At 37.4% G+C, this 22,401-nt stretch overlaps 1 protein-coding gene and 1 pseudogene across 1 annotated transcript; one reads left to right on the top strand and one right to left on the bottom strand.

Moving 5' to 3' along the window:
* Positions 1 to 6: 6 nt before the first annotated feature.
* Positions 7 to 1,296, top strand: LOC143603738 (pumilio homolog 2-like). The gene is made up of 5 exons (XM_077080453.1): positions 7 to 69; positions 143 to 253; positions 332 to 526; positions 618 to 792; positions 878 to 1,296. Exons 2-5 carry the CDS (start codon positions 188 to 190, stop codon positions 949 to 951), a joined length of 510 nt encoding a protein of 169 aa, XP_076936568.1. The 5' UTR covers positions 7 to 69; positions 143 to 187; the 3' UTR covers positions 952 to 1,296.
* A 642-nt stretch (positions 1,297 to 1,938) lies between these two features.
* LOC143603737 (L-type lectin-domain containing receptor kinase S.4 pseudogene) lies at positions 1,939 to 4,712 on the bottom strand (annotated as a pseudogene).
* Between the last annotated feature and the right edge of the window lie 17,689 nt (positions 4,713 to 22,401).

Genomic DNA, 22,401 nt, shown 5'->3' on the forward strand with positions numbered 1-22,401 from the left:
ATCATCTCTACTTTTTATGATCAAGTTGTAACATTGTCAACCCATCCATATGGCTGTCGTGTCATACAGGTAAAAAAATAAAAATAAAAAATCATATTTTCGTTATTCGTGACTGGCTTATTTGATTTGATTTGTGTAACAGAGAGTATTGGAATATTGTCATGACCCTAAAACACAAAGCTTAGTGATGGATGAGATCTTGAATTCTATTAATATGCTGGCTCAAGATCAATATGGAAATTATGTCGTTCAGGTACGTTTTTGAGATAACAGGTACATTTAGATATTTGATAAAATTTGGTATATTTAACCACTGTTGATATTTTGACAGCATGTATTGGAACATGGAAAGCCGCATGAACGTAAATGTATTATAGATCAACTAACCGGGCAGATAGTTCAGATGAGTCAACAGAAATTTGCCTCAAATGTTGTTGAAAAATGTTTGACTTTTGGTACCCCCGAGGAACGCCGGACTCTCGTGACTGAAATGCTAGGCACCACTGATGAAAATGAACCACTTCAGGTTTGTCTTAAATTAAACAAAAACATTTCAACTTCTTGTTGCATTAATTAAATAGGTTTATATTCTCATTCTGATTCGTTTGTGATGTCAGGTGATGATGAAAGATCAGTTTGCTAACTATGTCGTGCAGAAAGTTCTAGAAACTTGCGATGATAAGCAACTTGAGATGATTCTTAATCGTATTAAGGTTCATTTAAACACCCTCAAGAAATATACTTATGGAAAACATATAGTCGTTCGTGTTGAGAAACTTGTTGCTGCTGGAGGTACATGCATTATCTTCTGGTTTTTAACTTATCTTTTAATTTATACATTTTGGTTTTCTAACGAGCTTGTCTGATGACTTTCCAGAAAGGAGGATCGGGGCTATGGCGGGATATGCTGCTGCTGCTGCTGCTGCTGCCGCCAGCGCAACTACTGCTTAATGTAACATGGAGAGTTGTATAGCTAACTGAGAGTATGGAGTATGAATGGTTTGTGTTTCTTGGTTCGTTTTAACATCCAGCTGAGCGATAGAGAGTGATGTGATCTTTTGCAAATAAAAAACGGGTTTGTAGCTATGAAACATGTACATTGGTAGTTTTGAGGATATATCATATATGTATACCTAGGACCCGAGTCTTTAGCCAAGGCTCAGAGGGTGAGACACACCCGAGGCCGCCCCCTTTGCAGTGATTAGTACTTAAGTTTGTGTTTATGTATGTGTGCGTGGTGGTTGTCGTGACTGTACAAATATGTTTCCTGGTGCAGCAGAGCCTTATGGTTTGTTAGGTGTTTGCCTGAATTTTCATTTCCTTTTGTATGGATTTATATGATTATGCTGCAAAACTTGTTTTGTTTTTATTATTTAGTTGTTTTATCTTTGGTATTTCGTATGGACTTGTAGGCACAAATAGGTCACACGGACCGTGCGAAGTTGTTAAGGAATACCAGTCACCAGTAAATTATGTCAGTCGAAAAGACATTCGGAATGTATGATTTGCTTTTCATATGGTCATTTTTCTCCGTCTTGTATGACTCTTCTTCATATCGTATGGTGTCTTTTCGGAATGTATGACTTGTTTTTTGTATGATTCATATGGTCATTTTTCTCCGTCTTGTATGACACTTCTTCATATTTTATGGTCCGCGTGGACCTCTGCTTGTACGACACGTTAGTGGTATCCCAGTTTAGTTTGTTGTTTTAGAAACAATAAGCGTTCCATCCAAAATATTTGTCAAAATTGACCGAAAATACTTGTCAACATCCTAGTTTTGATTGCGCATGTACAAATCAATTGTTTAAACATAACTATAACTTCAAAAAACATCAAAACAACTGTAAATATAAACTATCAACATTCTACACATACCTCCTATATTTATACACAACAACCTCAAACGGCTTGATGAAGCCATCACCTGCTAACCATTCACACCGACTTCATTTTCATCAATGAAGGCGCAAACTCTTTAATCTCCACCACAAAACCACCCTTAACAGCATCATCACACGATGGGCCTAACTTCTCCGGCAAGGGTGCCTTCCCCTCCAAATACCTAATCACCTGCCTCATACACGGCCTAACCGACGCTTCATCACTAGAACACATCAACCCAACCTTCAAAACCACCATAACTTCACTTTTATTAAACACCCCTTGCAACCGAGCATCCACCACCTCAAGCAAACGCCCTTCCCGCCACTTATCCCAAATCCAATCAACCAAAACGAGCTCCTCTGGTGACGCCTTGACCTCAACCGGTCTCCTCCCACACACCACTTCCAACAAAAGAGCTCCAAACGCATATACATCAGACCGAGTGGTGGGCTTCCCGGTTCGGGTCAGCTCAGGAGCCAAGTAACCCAATGTCCCCACCACTCCAGTCGTGATCGGGTTCGAACCATGGTCATACAACTTAGCCAAACCAAAATCAGCTAACCGACCCTTTAACTCGGAATCCAACAACACGTTTCCGGCTTTAATGTCTCTATGAAGCACGGTTTGCTCCCATTCTTCATGCAAGTAAAGTAATCCAACTGACACATCCTTTATAATCTTGAATCTTTGATCCCAAGTTAATATCTTTTTAGGGTTGTTAGAGCTATAAATATACTTATCTAAGCTGCCATTAGCCATGAAATCATAAACCAAAAGCAACTCACCTTTATTTCTTGCCCAACCCAATAACTGAACCAAATTCCGGTGTCGTAGCCGGCCAATAGTCGAAACCTCCGACAAGAACTCCTTCTCCCCATGCTTTGATTGCCGGGAAATTCTCTTAACCGCAATATCCATTTTCGAATCGGGCAAAACCCCTTTGTAAACCTTACCTGACCCACCAAATCCAAGCAACATTTTATGACTAAACCCCTTTGTAGCCTCTTTTAATTCCTTATAAGAATAAGGGTGTGGCCCTAAATCATGCTCCCAATATTCAGCCACCTCAGTGTTGTTTAATTTCTTCGTAGTAACATAAACCGCAACGATGATGACAATAATACAAAAGGCCGAAATTATAGAAGCCATAAACCAAATTCTAAAGCGTTTTTTATTCGTTTTAAATTGAAAAAGTGAAGGGAGTAGATCAAGATCGAAAGATTCTGCTTTTTCGTTCATGTTAAAGCTCCATCCGTATACATAATGGGAGCTAGCAAGAACACCCGTCGATGACGAAAATCCGACATACATGTAATCTTGAAATGTAGGCGACAGGTCCACCGGAACAGACAAGATCGGCGTACTAGGTTTGTTTGAATTTATCGAAAGTGTGACATCAAGTTGGTGTTTGTCAGCATCATAATCTATCCAAGCTTGAATCTTTTTCCCACTATGTAAACAGAGATCTTGTTTTGTCGAATTCCCATCGATAAAGAACCCGGCATTTGTTGAATTCACCGACTTCATCCGGTTGATGTTAACCCCGACGTGATTATCACTAATATCCCTGAATTCAAAATCTTGAACGGTGTCAAACTCCACCGCTAAAAGATGATTAGACGCCTTACCTGTAAGAATAAAAATAAAGAATATGAGATACTTGATTAATTCATCATCAAACGTCACACTATTAGGACTGTAAACGAACGTTCTGCAGAAAGTTTGTTTATGCTTGTTCGTTAAGTGAATGAACGAATATGAACAATGAAAAAGAATTTCTTTTAGATTAACTGAATGAACGAACACAAACAAAGGCGATGTTCGTTCAGTTCTGTTAATGTTTGCGTATGTTTGTTCATTATAGTGCTTTTATTGACTTTTATATTCTTATCATATAGATTTAAGCAAAACTATTAACTATAGAACAAAAATATGTATGTGTGTATTATGTCAATATTAATTCATATGCAAACTAAAATGTGAAAATGAATGTTAAGTGAACACAAACACAAACACAAACTTGGTAGCCGAGCCAAACCGTTGACACTGACCATTTAGCCAAATCAAATTAAACAACATTGTTTGTGATCACTTGTTCTCATTCGTTTGTGTGCATGATCTGTTCGCAAACAAGTTAATTCCTTAATGAACGAACACGGACAAGAAATTTCTTTCGGTCAGGTGTCCTTCAACAGATCACTTGTCTAATAAAAACTTAACGGACAAACATGAACAAGACCTTACTTGGTTCGGTTTGTTTACAACCCTAATTGCACCGATGAGCTCAATACTAATAAACCATAATCTATGTTCCAATAATATTATTACCATTTATGGTGACGTTGACAAGTCCAAGGTACTGACTAGGTTGAGCACCGATGAAATCTTTAGTCGGAGCAATAGTAAAAGCCAAACCATGACCACCAAGTTTTCGATATCTCGGAACGATGGAGAACACAAATGCAGTGGAGAATGAAACAACCTTATTGGTATCAGGGTTTTTGAAAAGAATGGGATCAGGATAGAATCCATGGCCGATGGTGTGAGTACTAACGTTTGTGAGTTTAAGGATTCCATTGCTGGTGATGTCTGCGATGCCGTTTAAGGTAAGGTTTGGGTTGTGATGGTTGGATTTGAAGGTGTTGTAGATGAAGGAGTATGAGAAGATGGGGTGGAGGAGAAGAAGAAGCCATGGGAGAGACATTTGTCGGTCATGAGAACGAAGAGAGGAGTGAAGAAGAAGATGATGATAATGTGTTCTATCGGCGGAGTTAATGTAGAGTTTAGAGTGAGATCATATGCTACACGTGTTTTAACACAAAGGTGTGTTGCAAGTGGGTGGGTGGACTTTCATATTGTCATGTGAGATAAATTTAAGAATGATTTATTGACACGAATGGGAGTTGTGTTTTGTATTTTAGTAAGGGTTTTGTTGGGTAGCCCTGCTTGCGGTGCGCACATATGATGTATATATGTGTGAACCCTCGGGTGGGCAAAAGTGAAATTGCACTAATTTTGACGTTATTTTACTAATCTCGTGAAAATAACGTTAAAAGTGACGGACGGTTAATCAGGCATCATGTAGTGGCGTTGATAGCCGAAAGACAAGGGTACATGCACCGATCAGCCGGTGTCCCGATGATTGAGTGCTATGTGCCTTATGTCCAAGGCTTGATGCAAAACTACTATCGAGCCGGGGGTCTCACCGGAAGCAGCCTCTCTATCCTTATGGGGTAGAGGTAAGGCTGTCTACATCTTACCCTCCTCAGACCCTACTATAGCTTTACTATTGGTGGGATATACTGAGTACGATGATGATGATGATGATGATGATGATGATGATAAGGGTTTTGTTGGGGCATTACAACGAGTTTGTATAAATAATAATAAAAAACTATGTATTTTAGTAAGGGTTTTGTAGGGACATTACAACGAGTTTGTATAAATAATAACAAATTGTAAAAAACAATGTAAAGGGAAGCGTCATCAGTGTCATCATTGTCATCAAGTCTGCGTCTGCGCCCGATCTATCACCACCTTTTTCGTCGTCCTCACGTGGGCATCTGACGCCCGACGTGCTCGCCTCGTGATCAAAACGCGATGGTAGTTTGTACTCCTCACTAGGGATGGAAATGGGTCGGGTTTAGGTATTCCCAAACCCATACCCTGTTATTAAAGTCCATCCCAAACCCGTTGGGTTTTAATCGGGTAATTACCCGTCGGGTTTCGGGTTTTCCCATTGGGTTTCGGGTTTCCTATCGGGTTTTGATAAAATGCCTGTCAGGCATACTCGGCTCAAAACTCGCCGGGTTTTGACAAAATATAACTAATCGATTACAAAATGGTTACCATAAGGATAAAATATCTCAACTAATTAGCATAAACAAGTTTTGACAAATAATATATTTGGAATATAGTGTATATATATATATATATATATATATATAATATATATATGTATATATATATATATATAATATAATAAGTTATATCGGGTACATCGGGTATATAATCGGGTAAATGGGTTTATGTTATCGGGTAATCGGGTCGGGTAATCCGGTATATTAGAAATCCCAAACCCGTCCCAAACCCTAATGGGTCGGGTATTACCCGTCCCATTTATGTCGGGTTTCGGGTTTTCCCATCGGGTTCGGGTTTCATTGTCATCCCTACTCCTCACCACGCTGTCAAAACGCGGTGGTAGTTTGTCATGGATCTGCACCTCCGGTGCCCCAAATGGCGGAAGGACGACAAGTGGGATCGGGACGTAAGCGGGAGCCTCTTAGCAGTCACGAGACGGTCGTGCCCATCAATCCTTCGGACTATGCGCATGCCTATGGCCCGAGTATGGTCCAACATGCGTATCGCAACCAACAGAATCCTTAGTCCAAGGATCAACTTAGCATGGCCCAAACTGATCGCAGTTTGCGTGATGTATGGGCCACCGAGCAACATATAATATAATGTGATGTGATGTGATGTGATATAGTACAGTATGGTATAGTATAGTATAATGTAATGTAATTTAATATAATACATTACATTACATACTATAATGTAATATAATATATTACATTACATAACATAATATAATCTCATGTAATGTAATGTAATACATTTCATTTTTATAAGAGCATTCACATCCCATCCCCCATAATTATGTGAGGGGATTGGTAAATTATAAGGTGATGTTTTGAATGATTGTGAGTGTAAATTACAGGGTGGAGAAAGAAATGTAGTGATTTTTTGTAAATTTGTGGAAACATTTGGGGAACATTGTTTGCCCCTATTTATTTTTTAATATTTGTTGAAGTGGTTGTGAGTAGAGGAGAGAGAAAACTGTAATGATAAAGTATTATTTAATTAAACAGGAAAGAGAAATGTAGTGTTTTGTAGTGTAATTATAGAGATGGGGATGGAGAATGGGATGTGAATGCTCTAACATAACATAACATAATGTTGTGCACATACCTATACAATGGGTCCCTGATGGTTGAGGTACCGAGGGTAGTATCAGTCTGCTCAAAATGACCACTGCCAACCGCGGTCCACCAATGCAGTAACTCGTCATCCGGGGTTTGGTGTATGCTCTCTGTGATAATCGGAAGGCGTATCTATTCCGACGTGTACAAGGCGGTTTCCACGACAAACTATTCCATTCCAACGAAAGAAAATGGCTGACCCCAAACAAACAGAAAGAAACCTCTGCATCCTCATAATCCGCACCATCAATCAACATCAACGCTCCGCCACTCCTGCATCGCGTGGCCTGAAACAATATTAACAAGTTAGGTAAATTGAGTTTAACAAGTTAATTGAAAGACAAAAAAAGACCTGAAACAGAACGTAGATAAAAACTCTAGCATGAGCTCCCGGTGCACATGGTGGGCCAGGTACACAATCCGGTCCATGGCCGTCATCCGAGCCCTCTCGCCACAACCCCAATAAAGGAAGTCATTCGAGCCCTCTCACTACAACCATTTATAAAGGCTCAACACATGGTCGTGTTAGGTCGCGGCCTCATTCATCAGAGCTACTAGAAGCATATCAATACGGTGCTACCACCCTCAAACTGCATATACTGGTAATATACTAAAACCGCATCCCCATCAATCGGGACTTGCTGCTGGTGCTTCACTATCGGGTCATCGTTCTCCAACTTTATTTTAAATTGCATTTAAAAATAATTAGTTATTTATTTTTAAAAATTAATTACTTGTTTTTTAAAAATATTTTTTCAAATTTTTAGTTGTTTTAGAAATTATTCTAAAATTTTAATTTAAAAAGTAATTCGTCATAAGAAATAAAAAATTAATTATTTAAAAGTGTTATGAATAACTGTTTTTTTTTTTGTTAATATTTGTTTTAAAAAGTAATTAATTAAATTGTATTTTAAAAATTAATTAGTTATTAATTTTAAAAAATTAAATAGTTTTTTTAAAAAGATTTCTTAAAAAATTTAATTGTTTTAAAAATTATTTTAAAAATTTAAGTTGAAAAGTAATTAAAAGAGTAATTAATTATATGAAATTAAAAAATAATTAACTTAATTTATAAATAAATGGTTTTTTTTATAATATTAAAAAAATAATTAATCTAAAAAGTAATTATTTGAAGGATATTAAAAAAAAAACTAAATAACAATCCGCCGCGCATACACTCACACATGGTGGATTCCCTCATCTTCTTCAACTAAACCAAAAACGTGGACGAAACCCGATTCGTAAGCACAATTCAAAACCCCAAACTCGATTATTATCGAGTGTAAAGAGAGATTAAAACGATTAAAAACGTACATTGGTTTGTGAATACGTGATCTCGACTGGTCGTTGTTGTCGGGTCTATTAATCTCGAGTGTGTTGTGTTCATTAAGTGTTTGAACAAACTTAATTGTGACTAATAATGATCAATTAAATGTTAAGGGATGTGTGTTATATATCGAATTAATGATGAACTAAGACCTTTTCATGTCACACTAAGTTAATTAGGTCATTATTAAAACATTAAGATTGATTAAAGTTTAAACAGTTGTTTTCCTAACAAAGAAGTCGTTCATATGGAATGAACGTATTCAATGAATTGGCTGCAACAATAATCTGCGTTGATTTGTGTAATGATTGGAAGTATGCTCAATGTTCTACATTCATAAAATACTCCTTCTGTCCCTCTTTAAGTGTCATGGTTTGGAAAATACAAAGTTCAAGGTAGATTGAATGATTACTTTTTTTGCTTAACAAATGACAATAATGCCTTGGAAATTGGGTCCATCAATATTATTTATTAGTGCTAGTTGTGTGTGTATAAGGGTAAACTTGGAAATTACCTAATAAATTTTGAAGGTAAACATTTTAATGAAACAAATAAAAAAAGAAATATGGACACTTTTAATGGGAATGAGGCAGTAATTGATAAAGTAATAGAAATGTGTATTGCATTGCAAATTATCTCGCCACGACATTGCGTTGGTTTCCTACTAATGTGTGTATATATTTCTATTGGTATTATATATTAACCCATTTACTTTCCACGATTATCGCTAAGGGCGTTCATGGTTTGATTTCAAACCATGAAACTGCCCAAAAACCGGTCATTGGTTTGGTTCCATGATCGTTTTGCTTTGTTTTGTTTAACTTTCGATCAGTTTCAAAATTTCAAAACCGTAACTAGTGGTTTGGTTCATGGTTTATATCAAAACAACAATATAAAACTGGACAACAAGATTATATATATATACATATATATATATATATATAAATGATCCGATACATTAATCCGTTATCGTACAATAGGTACGCGACTTCCTTCACCCTAAATTAAAAAACTCTAAATCACCTCCTCTGTCCAACGATCTCCTCTGTGTGGATCATCACCAAAAAAAACGATCTCCGCTCAATCAATCTCCACCTCCACCTCTCGCCGGCCCCATCAACACTCTTTGTCACCATCATCGGTGTCGACAACGAAGTCATCGGAAAAATGCAGAACATTGCTCAATTTTGTTCACAAGTTTGCTTAGCTTTTTGATAAGAATTGAAATTGTTAAACCTAATTGGTCAATTAACTTTGAAATTGATCTAATTAATCATCAATTTAAATCTTCAATCGATCAATATTTGACTTTGGCTGATGGGTTTTAACCATGAATGTATCAGGATTTAAGCCTGAAACGTTTTAGGCCTTTTTCCTGAACGTTTTAGGATTTAAGTATGAATGTTTTAAGGTTTACCTTGAACAATTTAGGGTTGATATTTTGGCTTGAACATTTTTGGTTTTTTAACACTGAACGTATTTCGCGTACCTAATGAATGTTAAGCAATTATTGTACGTTAACACACTTATACATATATATAATATATAGGAATAGGTTCTTTTCAGAAGTGATTTTATAGAGAGAAGTGCGAGAAGTGATCTCAACCATTAGATTATTAATTAATGGTTGAAACATTATTGTATTTATTGTAATTAATACAATTTGAAAGACATGAAAATAAATAAAAAAATGTTAGTTTAGGTAAAATAAAATAATTCATCATTTAATTTATTTCGTTCATCCCTAAATAAAAGCTCAAAGCATAAATATCTAAAATTTATGATTTGTAAGTTACAATTTATTTATTTCTTATTTGTTTAGTTTAAGATTTAATTTTGTTTTTATTTCATCAATAAAATGTTTATAGTTTATAACATTTAAGCAAAATATTATCTTCATCATCGATTGCTATTTTGAAAAATAAATAAATAATTTGAAGATGTGTAAGACTGAAAAAAAATGTGTACGAAGTAATTGAAAATGTGTACAAAAAGATGTGTGCGAAAATTAAAGATGTGTAGGTGAAAAAAATTAGATACGTATGAGAAAGTTAAAGATGTGTATGAGATATTTGAAGATGTGTCGGAAGAAATTAAATATGCGTATGAAAAAAATGAAGTTGTGTAAGACGAAAAAAAGTGTACGGCGAAATTGTAGATGCGTAGGAAAAAAAATATGTTGTGTATAAGAAAACTAAAAGATGTGTAGGAAAATAAATTAAGATGTGTATGAAAAAACTAAAGATGTGTAACAAGAAATTGAATATGCGTAAGAAAGATTTGAATATGTGTAGGACGAAAAACATGCATACGAAGAAATTGAAAATGTATAGGAAAAACAAATTAAGACATGTATATAAAAATTAAACATATGTAGGAATTTTTGAAGAGGTGTAGGAAAAAATTATAGTTGTGTAGGGTGAACTCAAGAGATAGGATAAAAAATTATAAAGATTTACTATTTTATAGATTTATTGATTTTTTAAATATTTTAGTTATTGTGATTAGATTAATTATATTAGTTGAAAATGTAACTTGTATGGTTTAATTATATATTAATTGGAGAGAGAATATAATTATATTATTTTAATATTCTTTTCATTTACTTTTAATGATGTAAGATTAAAAATGAGATGAGTGGCCCAGATTAACTTCTCGCACTTCTCGTTGTAACTTGACTTCTCGCATGAACCATCCCCTATATATATATATATATTTATATGGATGAGATCTTGTCACACCCCGACTAGGTAATTGCGGAAGCGTAATACGGGAATGTAACAGACACCTCTGGTATCAATCACATTGTTATAAAGAAAATTAACAACTAATTTACATCATGTTACATTGTTTTGTACTAAGTTTACGAACTATATGAAATATATATAACAGGTTTTCCTGGTCATTTATTCTTTAATAATATACTTGCGTCTATTTGCAACGTGTCAGTCTCATTTTTATCACAAAGCACATAAGCAATTCATTCCAATTTCGGCTTACCACATGTTAAAACGGGTCCACTACAAAGAGTTGGTGAGTTTCACAAGTTTAAACAAAACCAGTATACGTAATCATAGTATTCATGTTTTGTATGTATGCGATGTAAATATACTAAGCCATGAGTGAATCCTTGACCAACTTCTATAAAGTGTCCTCCAGCGCCCACACACTTCCTATGCCAACATTGGCTCTATTTGCCCCCAACAGGTACTATGTCTAACACAACATAGCATGTTACAAAATGTTCGCATGGTCATGTGCAATTGTAAAAACATGTTCCGGCATACCCCACCGGCCTTGTCAATTGGGTTTGTCAAACCAATAATACTATTCACATGCCTTCGGCTTGTAGTTAATCACTCGTGTGGGGGACTTTCAAGTGTTATCACCTAGATAATTCACATCATAAACGTTTCCAAATAAATAGGTATATATACACATGCTTTCCACCCCAAATGTTCATAAAACAGTTTAAAAAGTAGGGTCATGAAACTCACCTTATTGTAGTATCAATCAGTTACACGTGCAGTATGTATAATGCCTCGATTATGCCTGAATCCTATAATCGGTATGGTACTGTTAACACTAGTACAATCATTAAACTAAATTTGACTGTATATCTAGTCTGGGTATGGCTGTTACGCCCAGAACATGCTAGTAGTCTTAGATTGTGACGTTGTACGTTATGAAATGTTCAAAACCAGTATTGGCTCAGTTTCACTGTTGTATGTGCCTGGCCAAGTTGGTCGTTCACAGCGTTTCAGAAATAGGTAAGATCACACAAACTTAAGTAAACATATTGTTTGATAAAATGATTTGATTTTTTTAAATAAATTTAAGGTTTCAGTATCTGGATTGGTCGCAGGGTTCGTGTCCGTTTTCATATGGGTTTGATTATACATAACGCGTACAATCCAACCGAATTGTCTGAAAATCTCGTAAAAAGTTCGTTTTTATCAAATTCATTCAAAATTATGATATTTGACCACTTTTGACGTTTTGCCATACCAGTCAGTTTGTTAAATATAATGTTGCCGGTTTTGTCAAAACATATTGGGACAAGAGACCCAAATGTGTTAAAAACAAAGGAAATAAAGACGTGTTGATTCTCATCACAAGCTTAAACTTATATTTTGATAGCATCATTTAAGGTTGTAAGCTTGATTGAGTTCTCTAATACTATTTTGATAGCTTTCTTTTGCTATGCATTTCATGTAAAGACATAATAAAGCTAAAATCGTGAAACCAAATCAGAATTAAATCGTTATTTTTGGTTTGGTTTTAAATCTCAACGGTTCGGTTTTGATCTTCGATAAAACTGTTACAAACGATTTGGCTTACAATTTCACCTAAAAACTATCTAAACCGGACCGTGAACACCCCTTATTTCGCCTTCATTAAATTTATATTTTTGATTTACAGCCTTGAGTAACAATAAATAAACATACTAAATATATTTTTATATAATAAAATATATAAGGAGTTGGGAGATGAGTTTGTGAGAATCGAAAGGTTTGTGCTTTTATTACACACTTTTACAAGCTCGATGGAATGGCAAGTTTCGGGTTTGCAGGTTGAATTGTCTAACACGAACACGACTTATATATTTATTCGTGTTTTAGTGTCGCAATATTATAATCTGACCTATTTACTAGTTTATTTAAAAGAAACAACACCAACTCATTTTTATATTAAAGCGATGTGTTTTACCACTAGTGTGAGGAGATAGTATCGCTATGCAAAAATTTAATACAATTATATGTTACACACGATAACTGGTTTAATTTTTAAATTAATTTAATACAATTATAACTATAGTATAAAAACAATGTTTGGCGCCACAAAGATAACATGCGGCGCACCAATGTTGGTAGTCCACATGCTTCTTCCCCCTGCACCTGAGTTTTATGTCTGTCTCCATCTGATCCTGCCACGAATACATGCACCATCGATCCTTTTTGGATGGATAGACAGTTAGATAAATCTGCAACGGTTTTCCCACCATAAACCCTAGAAATCGTGTTTATGGATTCCTTTCTCTTTTTTAATTGTTATTAGTTGATTGAATTTGTTGAAACTTTCTTAATGCAGTGGGGGGTTTTAAGACTGTTATTTGCTGTAATTATTGTTCCTTTGTGTCTATAATGCGTCTTTTAGCTTCTCACATTTGTTAGCGGATGCTGTTGTCCACATATTTCAGGTGGCTTTTTAATAATTTCCCGGTTGATTGCTTGGATTCTTTGTTAGGTTATATGTGGTTGTGAATGTAGGCTTTTTTTTTAAGTGTTTGCTATTTGTTTGGTTTTAATGGGCTGAAAGTGAATTTGTGGGTTTTAGTTATTTAGATTGTCGATAAACATATATATTAATATTAAGTTTTGATAAACACTTCATATTTGTTGGCTTATTTGGCAGCTCATTTTAGGTGGACTTTCAACAGTTGAGGTTAGCCAACTGCAAGTTGTAACAACTCTTTTTTGTTTCATATTCTTGGTGTATTAAGCTTGTATGAAAATTGGCAAAAGAATTAGTGTTCAATCAGCCAAGTATAGCATCGTACATAAGTGGCCAATATCCGATAGTTATCGATAAGCCAACATTGAGTTCAAGCCTTTAGACTCTATCTAGGTTCGACTCTTTAGAGGTTAAACATAACCTTAGTCTGACCCGTTAGAGATAAAAACATAACATGAATCGACCTGTTAAGAGATAAGCGGAATGTACCCGGTAAAGATAAAACATAACCCAAATCAATTAGTTGTCTGCTAAACTTAACTCGAGTTCGCGCCGTTAGCAAGACTGTACTTGAGTTCGACCCGTTGGAGATTAATATAACCCAGTTTGACCTGTTAAGAACTAAACATGTCCTTAATCAACCTGTAAGAGATGAAATATAATCTGAACCGACCTGTTAAAGATAAAAAGATATTCTACAACTTTGCCGTCCTTGGTTGCTAGCGGCGCCAGTCATGTTTGACTGTTGCCAGGTTTCATTTAGGAAGCCTAGGCGACAGTGGGCTTTGATTTATGTTCATGTTAAGGGTAACTCGATTCCCGGTGACTTTTGCTAGAGTTGGCAGGGTCTATGTTGGGTGCCCGATGGCAATGTTCGTTGTGAATTTTTCATTGTTCTCTATGGTTTATGGCTGTGAGGATTTTCCGGATAGAGATAAAAAACATAATATGAATCGACCTGTTAAGAGATAAGCGAAATGTACCCGGTAAAGATAAACATAACCCAAATTAATTAGTTGTAGGTTAAACTTAACTCAAGTTCACCCCGTTAGGAAGACTGTACTTGAGTTCGACCCGTTGGAGATTAAAATAACCCAGTTTGACCTGTTAGGAACTAAACATGTCCTTAATCAACAAGCTGTTAAGAGATTTGATTGCTGCCCATGTTAAGGGTAACTCGATTTCCCGATGACGTTTGCTAGAGTTGGCAGGATCTATGTTGGATGCCCGATGGCGATGTTCGTTGTGAATTTTTCATTGTTCTCTATGGTTTATGGCTATGAGAATTTTCCGGTTTCTGGCACGTCAACCTATGTTGCAGCCGTTTAGCGGATCTGAGCCTCGGTTAACAACCCCGCGTCAAGTGTTTAGTTTGGCTTACAATGTTCATTTTAAGTCCCGAATTTTCAAAGTTTAGTGTATATTGATTTGGTTTGACTCTTCTTTGTGTGTTGTCGGTAGATGTTTATATTTTTTCTGTGATTTGTGCATGCAGCCTTGTGAATCTCAAAGACGAATTTTGTTCGATCGTTGAGTTTTTAGTTTTCATTATACATCAGTTTTGGATAATAAAGGCTATGATGATTATGTGTCTGAGCCTGTTTGTATTGATTCTTGATTATACAAATACGTTTTTTTGTTTGTTGATAAAACGAGTTATTTTTCTTAATGGTCCAATGTCGTAGCAATGCGGGCGTGTCATTTAGATAATATTTGTTTTCATGTTTGCTTATGTGTCACCTTAGACCTTACTAACAAAAGTTGGAGGTCACATTTGGTTGCAAGGTTATTAAAGTGTTAATTGAGTTGCAAGGCTTTGTTCTAAACATAAAAAGTTGTTTCCAGTTATCAATGCTTAAGAGCTTGAATTTGCAGATTTGGTGCTACACAATTTGCTTTCAGTTGGGCTTTATTACATTCAAGAGAGTGTATTGGAAGGATTGACTTTTATGAATCAAAAGTTTACTTTTGATTTTGCTTGCTAAGAAGATTGTGATTTGGTAAATATTTTTGTTGCAACACATGACTTGGAGCAAACCGTAATCTGGTACAGTTTAAAAGGAACTTTGAACAATACTAGGTATAGGCCTATATATCTTGGTTGTGTATGTGTGTGTGTTAAGAGAGAGTAATGGAGTAACGTGAATGATTTGTTGGGTGTAGAACAAAAATCATGGCTAAAAATACCATTGCAAATGGACTATTTGGTTTGGAAGAAAGCTCATGTGTTCCGTCACTCAATGGGTTAGTCTCATTTGCTATCTTATTGCACCCATGTAATGATCTTATTTGGCTATTTAACTTCATGAATCCACATTCATTTGTGACTTTTTTGCAGACTAATGATTGGTAACAACAAATTTGGTTATGTCATGCATGTGAGTTGTTTCATGGTGGTTATTTTTCGGTAATTGGTAAGTGATGGCTTTTAGATTTTCGGTTGTTTTTGTTGTATTCAGTCTTGATCAATACGCTATTGAAATGAAAAAGAATCTGTTTTTTACTTCTTAAAATAGAATAAATAGTGTTGTGTTTTAAGTCCTTGGTGTCATATTTTACCCAAACCTGGGTCAACTTATCCATGTATCTAACATATCTAATAACTAACAGGCCTAGGAGAAAAGAAGAAAGAGATGCAGTGAAGAACATGGATAAACATTTTTGGGAATGCAAGGCCATTTTTTTAAAAAAACTTCTTGCATCTACTATGCACAGGCTATTTGCATGTAAATCTAAAAAACCCAAATAAACCAAACTTGGGTATTTTGCACGTAGAAGCCTTTTAACTGTTTTGGATGTTATCTAACATCTGCCATCATGTAACATTAATATGGGCTAAAGCTAATATATGTGACCGGACGGTAAGCAAGGTACGCCGCGTTGCGGCGGGTGAGCCAACTAGTTAAATAACAAAAAAAAAGGATTAATATTTAACATTTTAGAAACATCACATAATTAAAAAAGACCTTAATAAAATTACTAAAAACATAACAAAATATATGAACTCCGTATTTTTCCTAATTTCGTCTTTCATCATTTCAGACAGTTCACGATTCTCTAATATCAAATGTTTGATGCTGTCCTTGAGTATTTTTTAGATGGTCCCTTGGTTTCTTTTTTGAACACGCTAATTCCAAATAATCGTTTACTATGTTTAATTAATCAATCATTATTTTCTCTAAATAATATTCTAAGATTAAACCTCCATATATGATTCATCGTTTACACCCTCTAAATGTTTCGACTGGTTTACATTGCTATGTGTCCCTTTGGGATCAACTCAGTTGTAACACATCACAAACAACCTTGTCATACTCTTCATATATAAGCAATATACTTCTGTTCTTTTTATTCAATTATTTCTATTTTCAAAGAGCTAAATTTATTCTCATGAATGAGATTGATCAAAATTCAAAGGAGTCCCTCATATGGCGAGACTAATTGTATTTCCTTTCTTTGCATGTTAGAGCTTATAGAAGAACTTGCATCAATCAAATCTATCAGAAGTCAGAACATAACTTGATTACTCCTCCACTAGCATTATTACAACAGTAGAAAAAAAAAGATTTTAATTACAACTTGACAAATGCTCCATTTCGTGTATAAATGTTGCAACTGACTCAACATCACCTGATCAAACAAACAAACAAATACCATATATGTATTCTTTTACATGATCCAACTACATTGGCTTGTAGAATCATGTATTCTGGCAAAATCAATAACTTGCCTAGCAACATGATCTTCCACCTAAGAACAAAACCTGGTCAACAAACCGGTTTCCATGTAGAAATTGCATACAAAATACGCCCTTTCCACCCTTGCAACATCCAATAACCATCTTCATCAATGATAAAATCCTTATGGTAATCAGAAGTCCCTTTATCTTTAACCTTCTTCACAACCTCTCGATCAATCGCCACCTGGCGAAACCCAGCTCGTTGAATCCTAACCTGCCATTGCTTATAAGTCTCGGGCCGTTCAATCCTCTAACCTTCTTCACAAGCAATAACATTCATCGCCTCGCGTCCCCACATCGTTTTCTCAACCAGCATTCGTTCTTCGTTCAAACGGTCAACAGTTGCATCGAGCATATCAAACAAAGAAGAGAAGAAAAACAAAGCCTCTCTAAACCTTGTTAGAAAAAATGGTACACCATACGATCCGTTCACAACCCCATGTATAAATATTTCTGAAGAAACACGGATCCGCTCCCCGGGTATGGGTCCTGGATCCAATGAGTCCACAGGGTACAATATGATAACTACTAACACGATATGAGTAAGAATTCCCAAAGTCCAGTGACTGGAACCTGCAAAACAGACACCGTGAGCCTCGTTACAGGAAGGACAAGAGGGGGGTCTTCCTGTAACCACCCTCCGGCGTGAGAATCAGTATCGTTGGTAATGAAGAAGAGTATTGAAGTACAAAGACTAAGTGTAGTCAGAATATTGGTGAGTGAATGAATGAATACCTCATACCGTTTGACAAGGTATTTATAGCCGAAGGATGATGGAAGATGATTGGGGCAGCTGTCCTCTTCTAGAAGATCTTCGATAACTGCCTAGACGCTTGTCCTCATGTGATAGGTTGAGCTATACGTCTCATGTTCATGAGTATAACAACCTGGACACGTGTCACCAATCGATAGGATGGATTGCACCCTGGCCATGTGCACGGTTATAACAACCTGGCCAGGTGTCCTTTGTTCATTGATTAATATGTCACGTATTCCCCAAGTAAGAATCATGAGTCTTCTTCTAGAGGGTACTTGAATAGTGACAGCTGTCTTGCGAGCATTATCCTCCAATTGTTTACGCGGACAGATGTCATGTCCTGCGGACGACTTCTGAGGATGCCCAGATGCTTCCGCTTGAGTTATGGGGACATTACTCCTCATTCGTGAAATGCGGGTGATTCATGTGTCCCGCGGGTGACTTATAAAAGGATTCTTTGTGCCCCGCGGGTGATACTTAAGGGTATTTGGGTCTTTTTAGTACCCTACCTCTACAAGTCCCCCCAGTCCAGTGTTTCTTCCGTGTGAAGTCTTTATGCGGGTGAAATTCTGGACTTAATGTATTTTGGGGATTTTTGTTTTCCGAAGTTAGGTAGAAATATCTTCTGTTGGTATGGATAATCATGAAAGAAGACAAGTTGACCACTCGCAGGCGCGTGAACAGATGATGAGACGTTTTTGACGGCTGTCACTGTACCCGTCTGTACAACTTTCTTCTCTTTTTCGTATTTCCCGCGTGACGTGGCAATCACTGATTGGGTGATGTTTTTCTCTCTCCACTATTCATATCCCATCGCATTAATTGCGATGGGTATAAATAGGGATAAACTCCTTCTTTTCGAAGCTTTATCGCTCTTTTCCTTTGATTATCCTCTTAATTTTCTCTCTTAGAAAGCATTGAACTTTCTTATATTCTTTCATCAAATCCTTATATAATGTCGAATGTTCAGACTGAGGTTGATAAGATAGAGGTTGCCTGGGAGTACTCAGATTATGAGAAGTTATTGGAAACGTACGGCATTCTCCCTCAATGGGGACCGGAATTTCCATCTCCGGGCTCTATAGCCAGTTTCCCACCACCTGGGAAAATGGCTTTGTATGCAGATTATTTTGCTTATGGGAATTTCCGGTTACCCATAACAAAGTTTCTTGAAAAATTCCTGATTGCCTATGGGATCCATTTATCCCAATTGCACCCTCGTGCTATGATGCGGATTCGCCACTATGAATTTGTATGCATAGCACGTGACATGGTGCCACACATTGATCGATTGCCGGTGTTTTATCGTCTTGCTAACCGTAATGGTTGGTATACATGTCAAGGGTTTTCCGATCGAAGTATCGGATATGAAGTTGAAAAAGGGTCCAAGGATTGGCGGAGCAAGTTTTTTTGGATTTCTGAGGATGTGGTACCATTAAATATGGTTTGTCGCCCAGTAAATTCTGCCCTTCCTGACGTTGTTACCGCTGCGCATGAGGGCCAAGAATGGTATCGTTTGCTTACGATGGATCCGACACCCATGCGAGCCTTGCCGAAAGAAGCCCTAGTGTGGGCGGGCATGAGTCGGTTGTGGCCAACAGAATTTATGGAGCCTATTTTTGTAGACTTGAATGAGCGTAAGTTTTCCATTACTGTCATTTTGCTTGCTTGAATATTCTTATATTGAAGCTTCTGTCTTTTTTAGGTCGGAGTTCTATGATTAACGCTCTTTTTGAGGATGAGGGTGCGTTCGGAAGAGTATCCGCGAGGCAGGGGACCAGCCCATACTTGACAAAACTAAATCCCATGTTCTGTTCCCAAAGAAGGTTCGTGCTGAACCTGTAACTTCCAATGCCACCTTCGAAACAGGTGCGTATGTTCTGAACCCTCCTCCCCTTACTGTCGCCACTTCCGATGGAGCGATTGCCATCGTATCATCAAGCGATGATGATGGAGATGTGTCTCAGTTTTTCGCTTCGGAAGATAAAGAAGAAGAATCTGATGAGGGTACTTCTGAATTTTCTTCTGTCTCATCTTTGTTGGCAGAATTGGAGAAGAAGAGAGCTTTCTTAGCTTTCCAGGCGGGTCGTACGAGCGAGAAGGCTGCGGATACTAAGGCGAGACCATCAAAGAAAAAACGAAAAATTCACCGTCCCAAGAAGCCACAGTATAGCCTTGCTGACCGCCTTGACACTGTTGAATGTGTGTGTCATCTTTTATTTTATTTTTTTTATTTTTTTTAAGTGTTTGGCTAAGTGTAACTTTGTTATGTAGATCCGTTGATCTTCAGTGAGGATACATCGGAGAAGTTACCCACACCAACTCCTCATACTGAAAAGCTATCACCCCCTTTTTCGAAGGGAGGGGCGGAGGACAAACCATCTACTCCGCCTGATGCTGCTAACGTGGAGAATCGTCCAACCTCCCCTTTGGTTGAGGTTACTGCAGACGAAAGGATGCCGACTCCTCCAACTGATGTTTCAACGGGAGGTCCGGACAATTAGTCCGGCCATGATACCCGTTTTGATTATTTGTTTCAAGGTGGGGATGGTAGTGGTTATCAACAAGACAATCCTACTGCTGAGGAGCATATTCAGACTGATGAGCTTCCACGTCAACCTCCTCCTCAGCAGTCTTCTTCCACCCCGGCTCGCCTTAAACCTTTGAGTTCCCGTTATTACGGGGATACATGCTTAGGGGACAAGCACGAGCTGTTCGTTCCTCCATGGGGCATTACTAACGGATCCCGGTTCTCCCAAGCCAGAACTTGTATGGATTTTGTTGAGCACTGTACGCCGCCTGCTGAGATGGCATATCAACGCGACCTTTCCTGCCATGATCTTCACACGAATGTGGCATACCATTTAGATAATGCTTTAGCTGGTAGCCAGGAAGTCTTAAGTGAATGGCGTTCATTAAGCGGGAAAGTGGGGGAGGCTCGTCGGGCGACTGAGGTTGCCCAAAAAGAGGCTAAGGAGCATCGTATTGCTGCCCAAACCGCCAAATGGAAACAATCTGATGTGGAAATCGCCCTTAAAAACGAGCAGAATCGCAATGCTGAGGCTGCCCGACGCTGAAAAGAAGCTTGTGAAAGGCAGAATGTCAGTCGTGAAGCTTATAGGGCAAGAGCCCAAAAGGATAAGGATGACTTAGTCCGTGCTCAAGAAACCAATTCTACCTTAGAAAATCAAGTGGCCCTTCAGGGTGCACGAATTCGTGATCTTTAGGCGGAGCTAAAGTTGCAAAAAGAGCAAGTTGAGCTTAAAGATCAAAGTGCCGCTGAAATTCAGACTGCTTATGACTTTCTCCTCCAAGCTCATGAGGAAACCACTGCGGAATCCAAGGAATTCCGAGCGCGGGCAGAGCGTGCGGAACAGGATCGCCAGTGGTTCCTTACTCGAGGAGTTGATGCTGTAAGTTAATCTTTTATCATTTATTGTCTCGCTCTGTTCTTTGATATTGGGAACTTATGTTTTTGTTTTAACAGGTTGTCCGCCATATCAAAGGAGGTAAGGAGCTAAATGACAGTTTTGCCAATTCGATGACCGATTCTTCCTCACTTGGGCGTGTTGTGGGCTTTCATGAAGGAATGAAATATGCCCAGAGCAACCGCACATTCAAAGATCTTCCTCTTTATGGAGTTGATGTTAAGCAGGTCCGAGCTACGCGGGTAAAAGAACATGATGACCTAGTGTTTCCGCTTCAGCAAGTGCTTCCGGAGTTTGCATCTACGGATGATGGCCTACAACTTTTGAAGACCTATCTCGGGGAAGACTATGAGGATGATTCTTCGGAAGATATGTCTATGAAGGCTCCAGAGGACCCGTCTGCTTCAAACCCATAGGATAGATTTGTTGTTTACATAACTTGTAAATTTTTTCTTTTCCTTCTTGTATTGATTTTGGAATCATTAATGAGGAATACTTCTTTTGACTTCTATACTGTTTTTAATATCTGTTGAGAAGATTTTTCTGAATCCTTCAATTTTTTGAAATACTTGAGAGTTTGGATAACTTTGATGACGTGGTGGAGAGGGATATTTCTTAAAGGTAACTGACAGGACGTATATGACGTCGTTGACAGCCTTTTTGCACTATCTTGAATTTCCCGCCTGACGTGTCAGTCATCTGACGGTCCGCGGTTTCTCTCTCCTCTGGTACTTTATGGGTCGCATTGATTGCAATGAGTATAAATACAACCCTTGTGGTTCTCATATAAACTTTATTACTTCCATATTTCCTCAAACGCTTGAGACCTTTCATCATTCTCTACACTTTCTTTATCTTTCTAAGATTTCTTTTAGACTTTCTGACATTGAAATGGCTAAAGAAAAGAAGGGTGCTCCTGCCATTAATGAAGTTGTTGTCGGTCTTAAACAAGAGGACTATAACGATATTGTTAACGTGTATGGACCAACAACGGAATGGGAACCAGAGCGACCTATTAGTGGTTCTATAGCCACTAGTCCTTCTCC

Source organism: Bidens hawaiensis, unplaced genomic scaffold (genome assembly GCF_021521415.1).
Source record: "Bidens hawaiensis isolate Kalapana, Puna unplaced genomic scaffold, B.hawaiensis_p1.1 tig00062583_1, whole genome shotgun sequence".
NCBI lineage: Eukaryota > Viridiplantae > Streptophyta > Magnoliopsida > Asterales > Asteraceae > Bidens > Bidens hawaiensis.

Bases quoted from the DNA above. Each gene is read 5' to 3' on its own strand.
- LOC143603738 (XM_077080453.1), top strand. From the start codon at position 188: ATGGATGAGATCTTGAATTCTATTAATATGCTGGCTCAAGATCAATAT. The intron at 254-331 runs GTACGTTTTTGA...ATATTTTGACAG, and splicing joins ATGGAAATTATGTCGTTCAG to CATGTATTGGAACATGGAAA. The intron at 793-877 runs GTACATGCATTA...ATGACTTTCCAG, and splicing joins GAAACTTGTTGCTGCTGGAG to AAAGGAGGATCGGGGCTATG.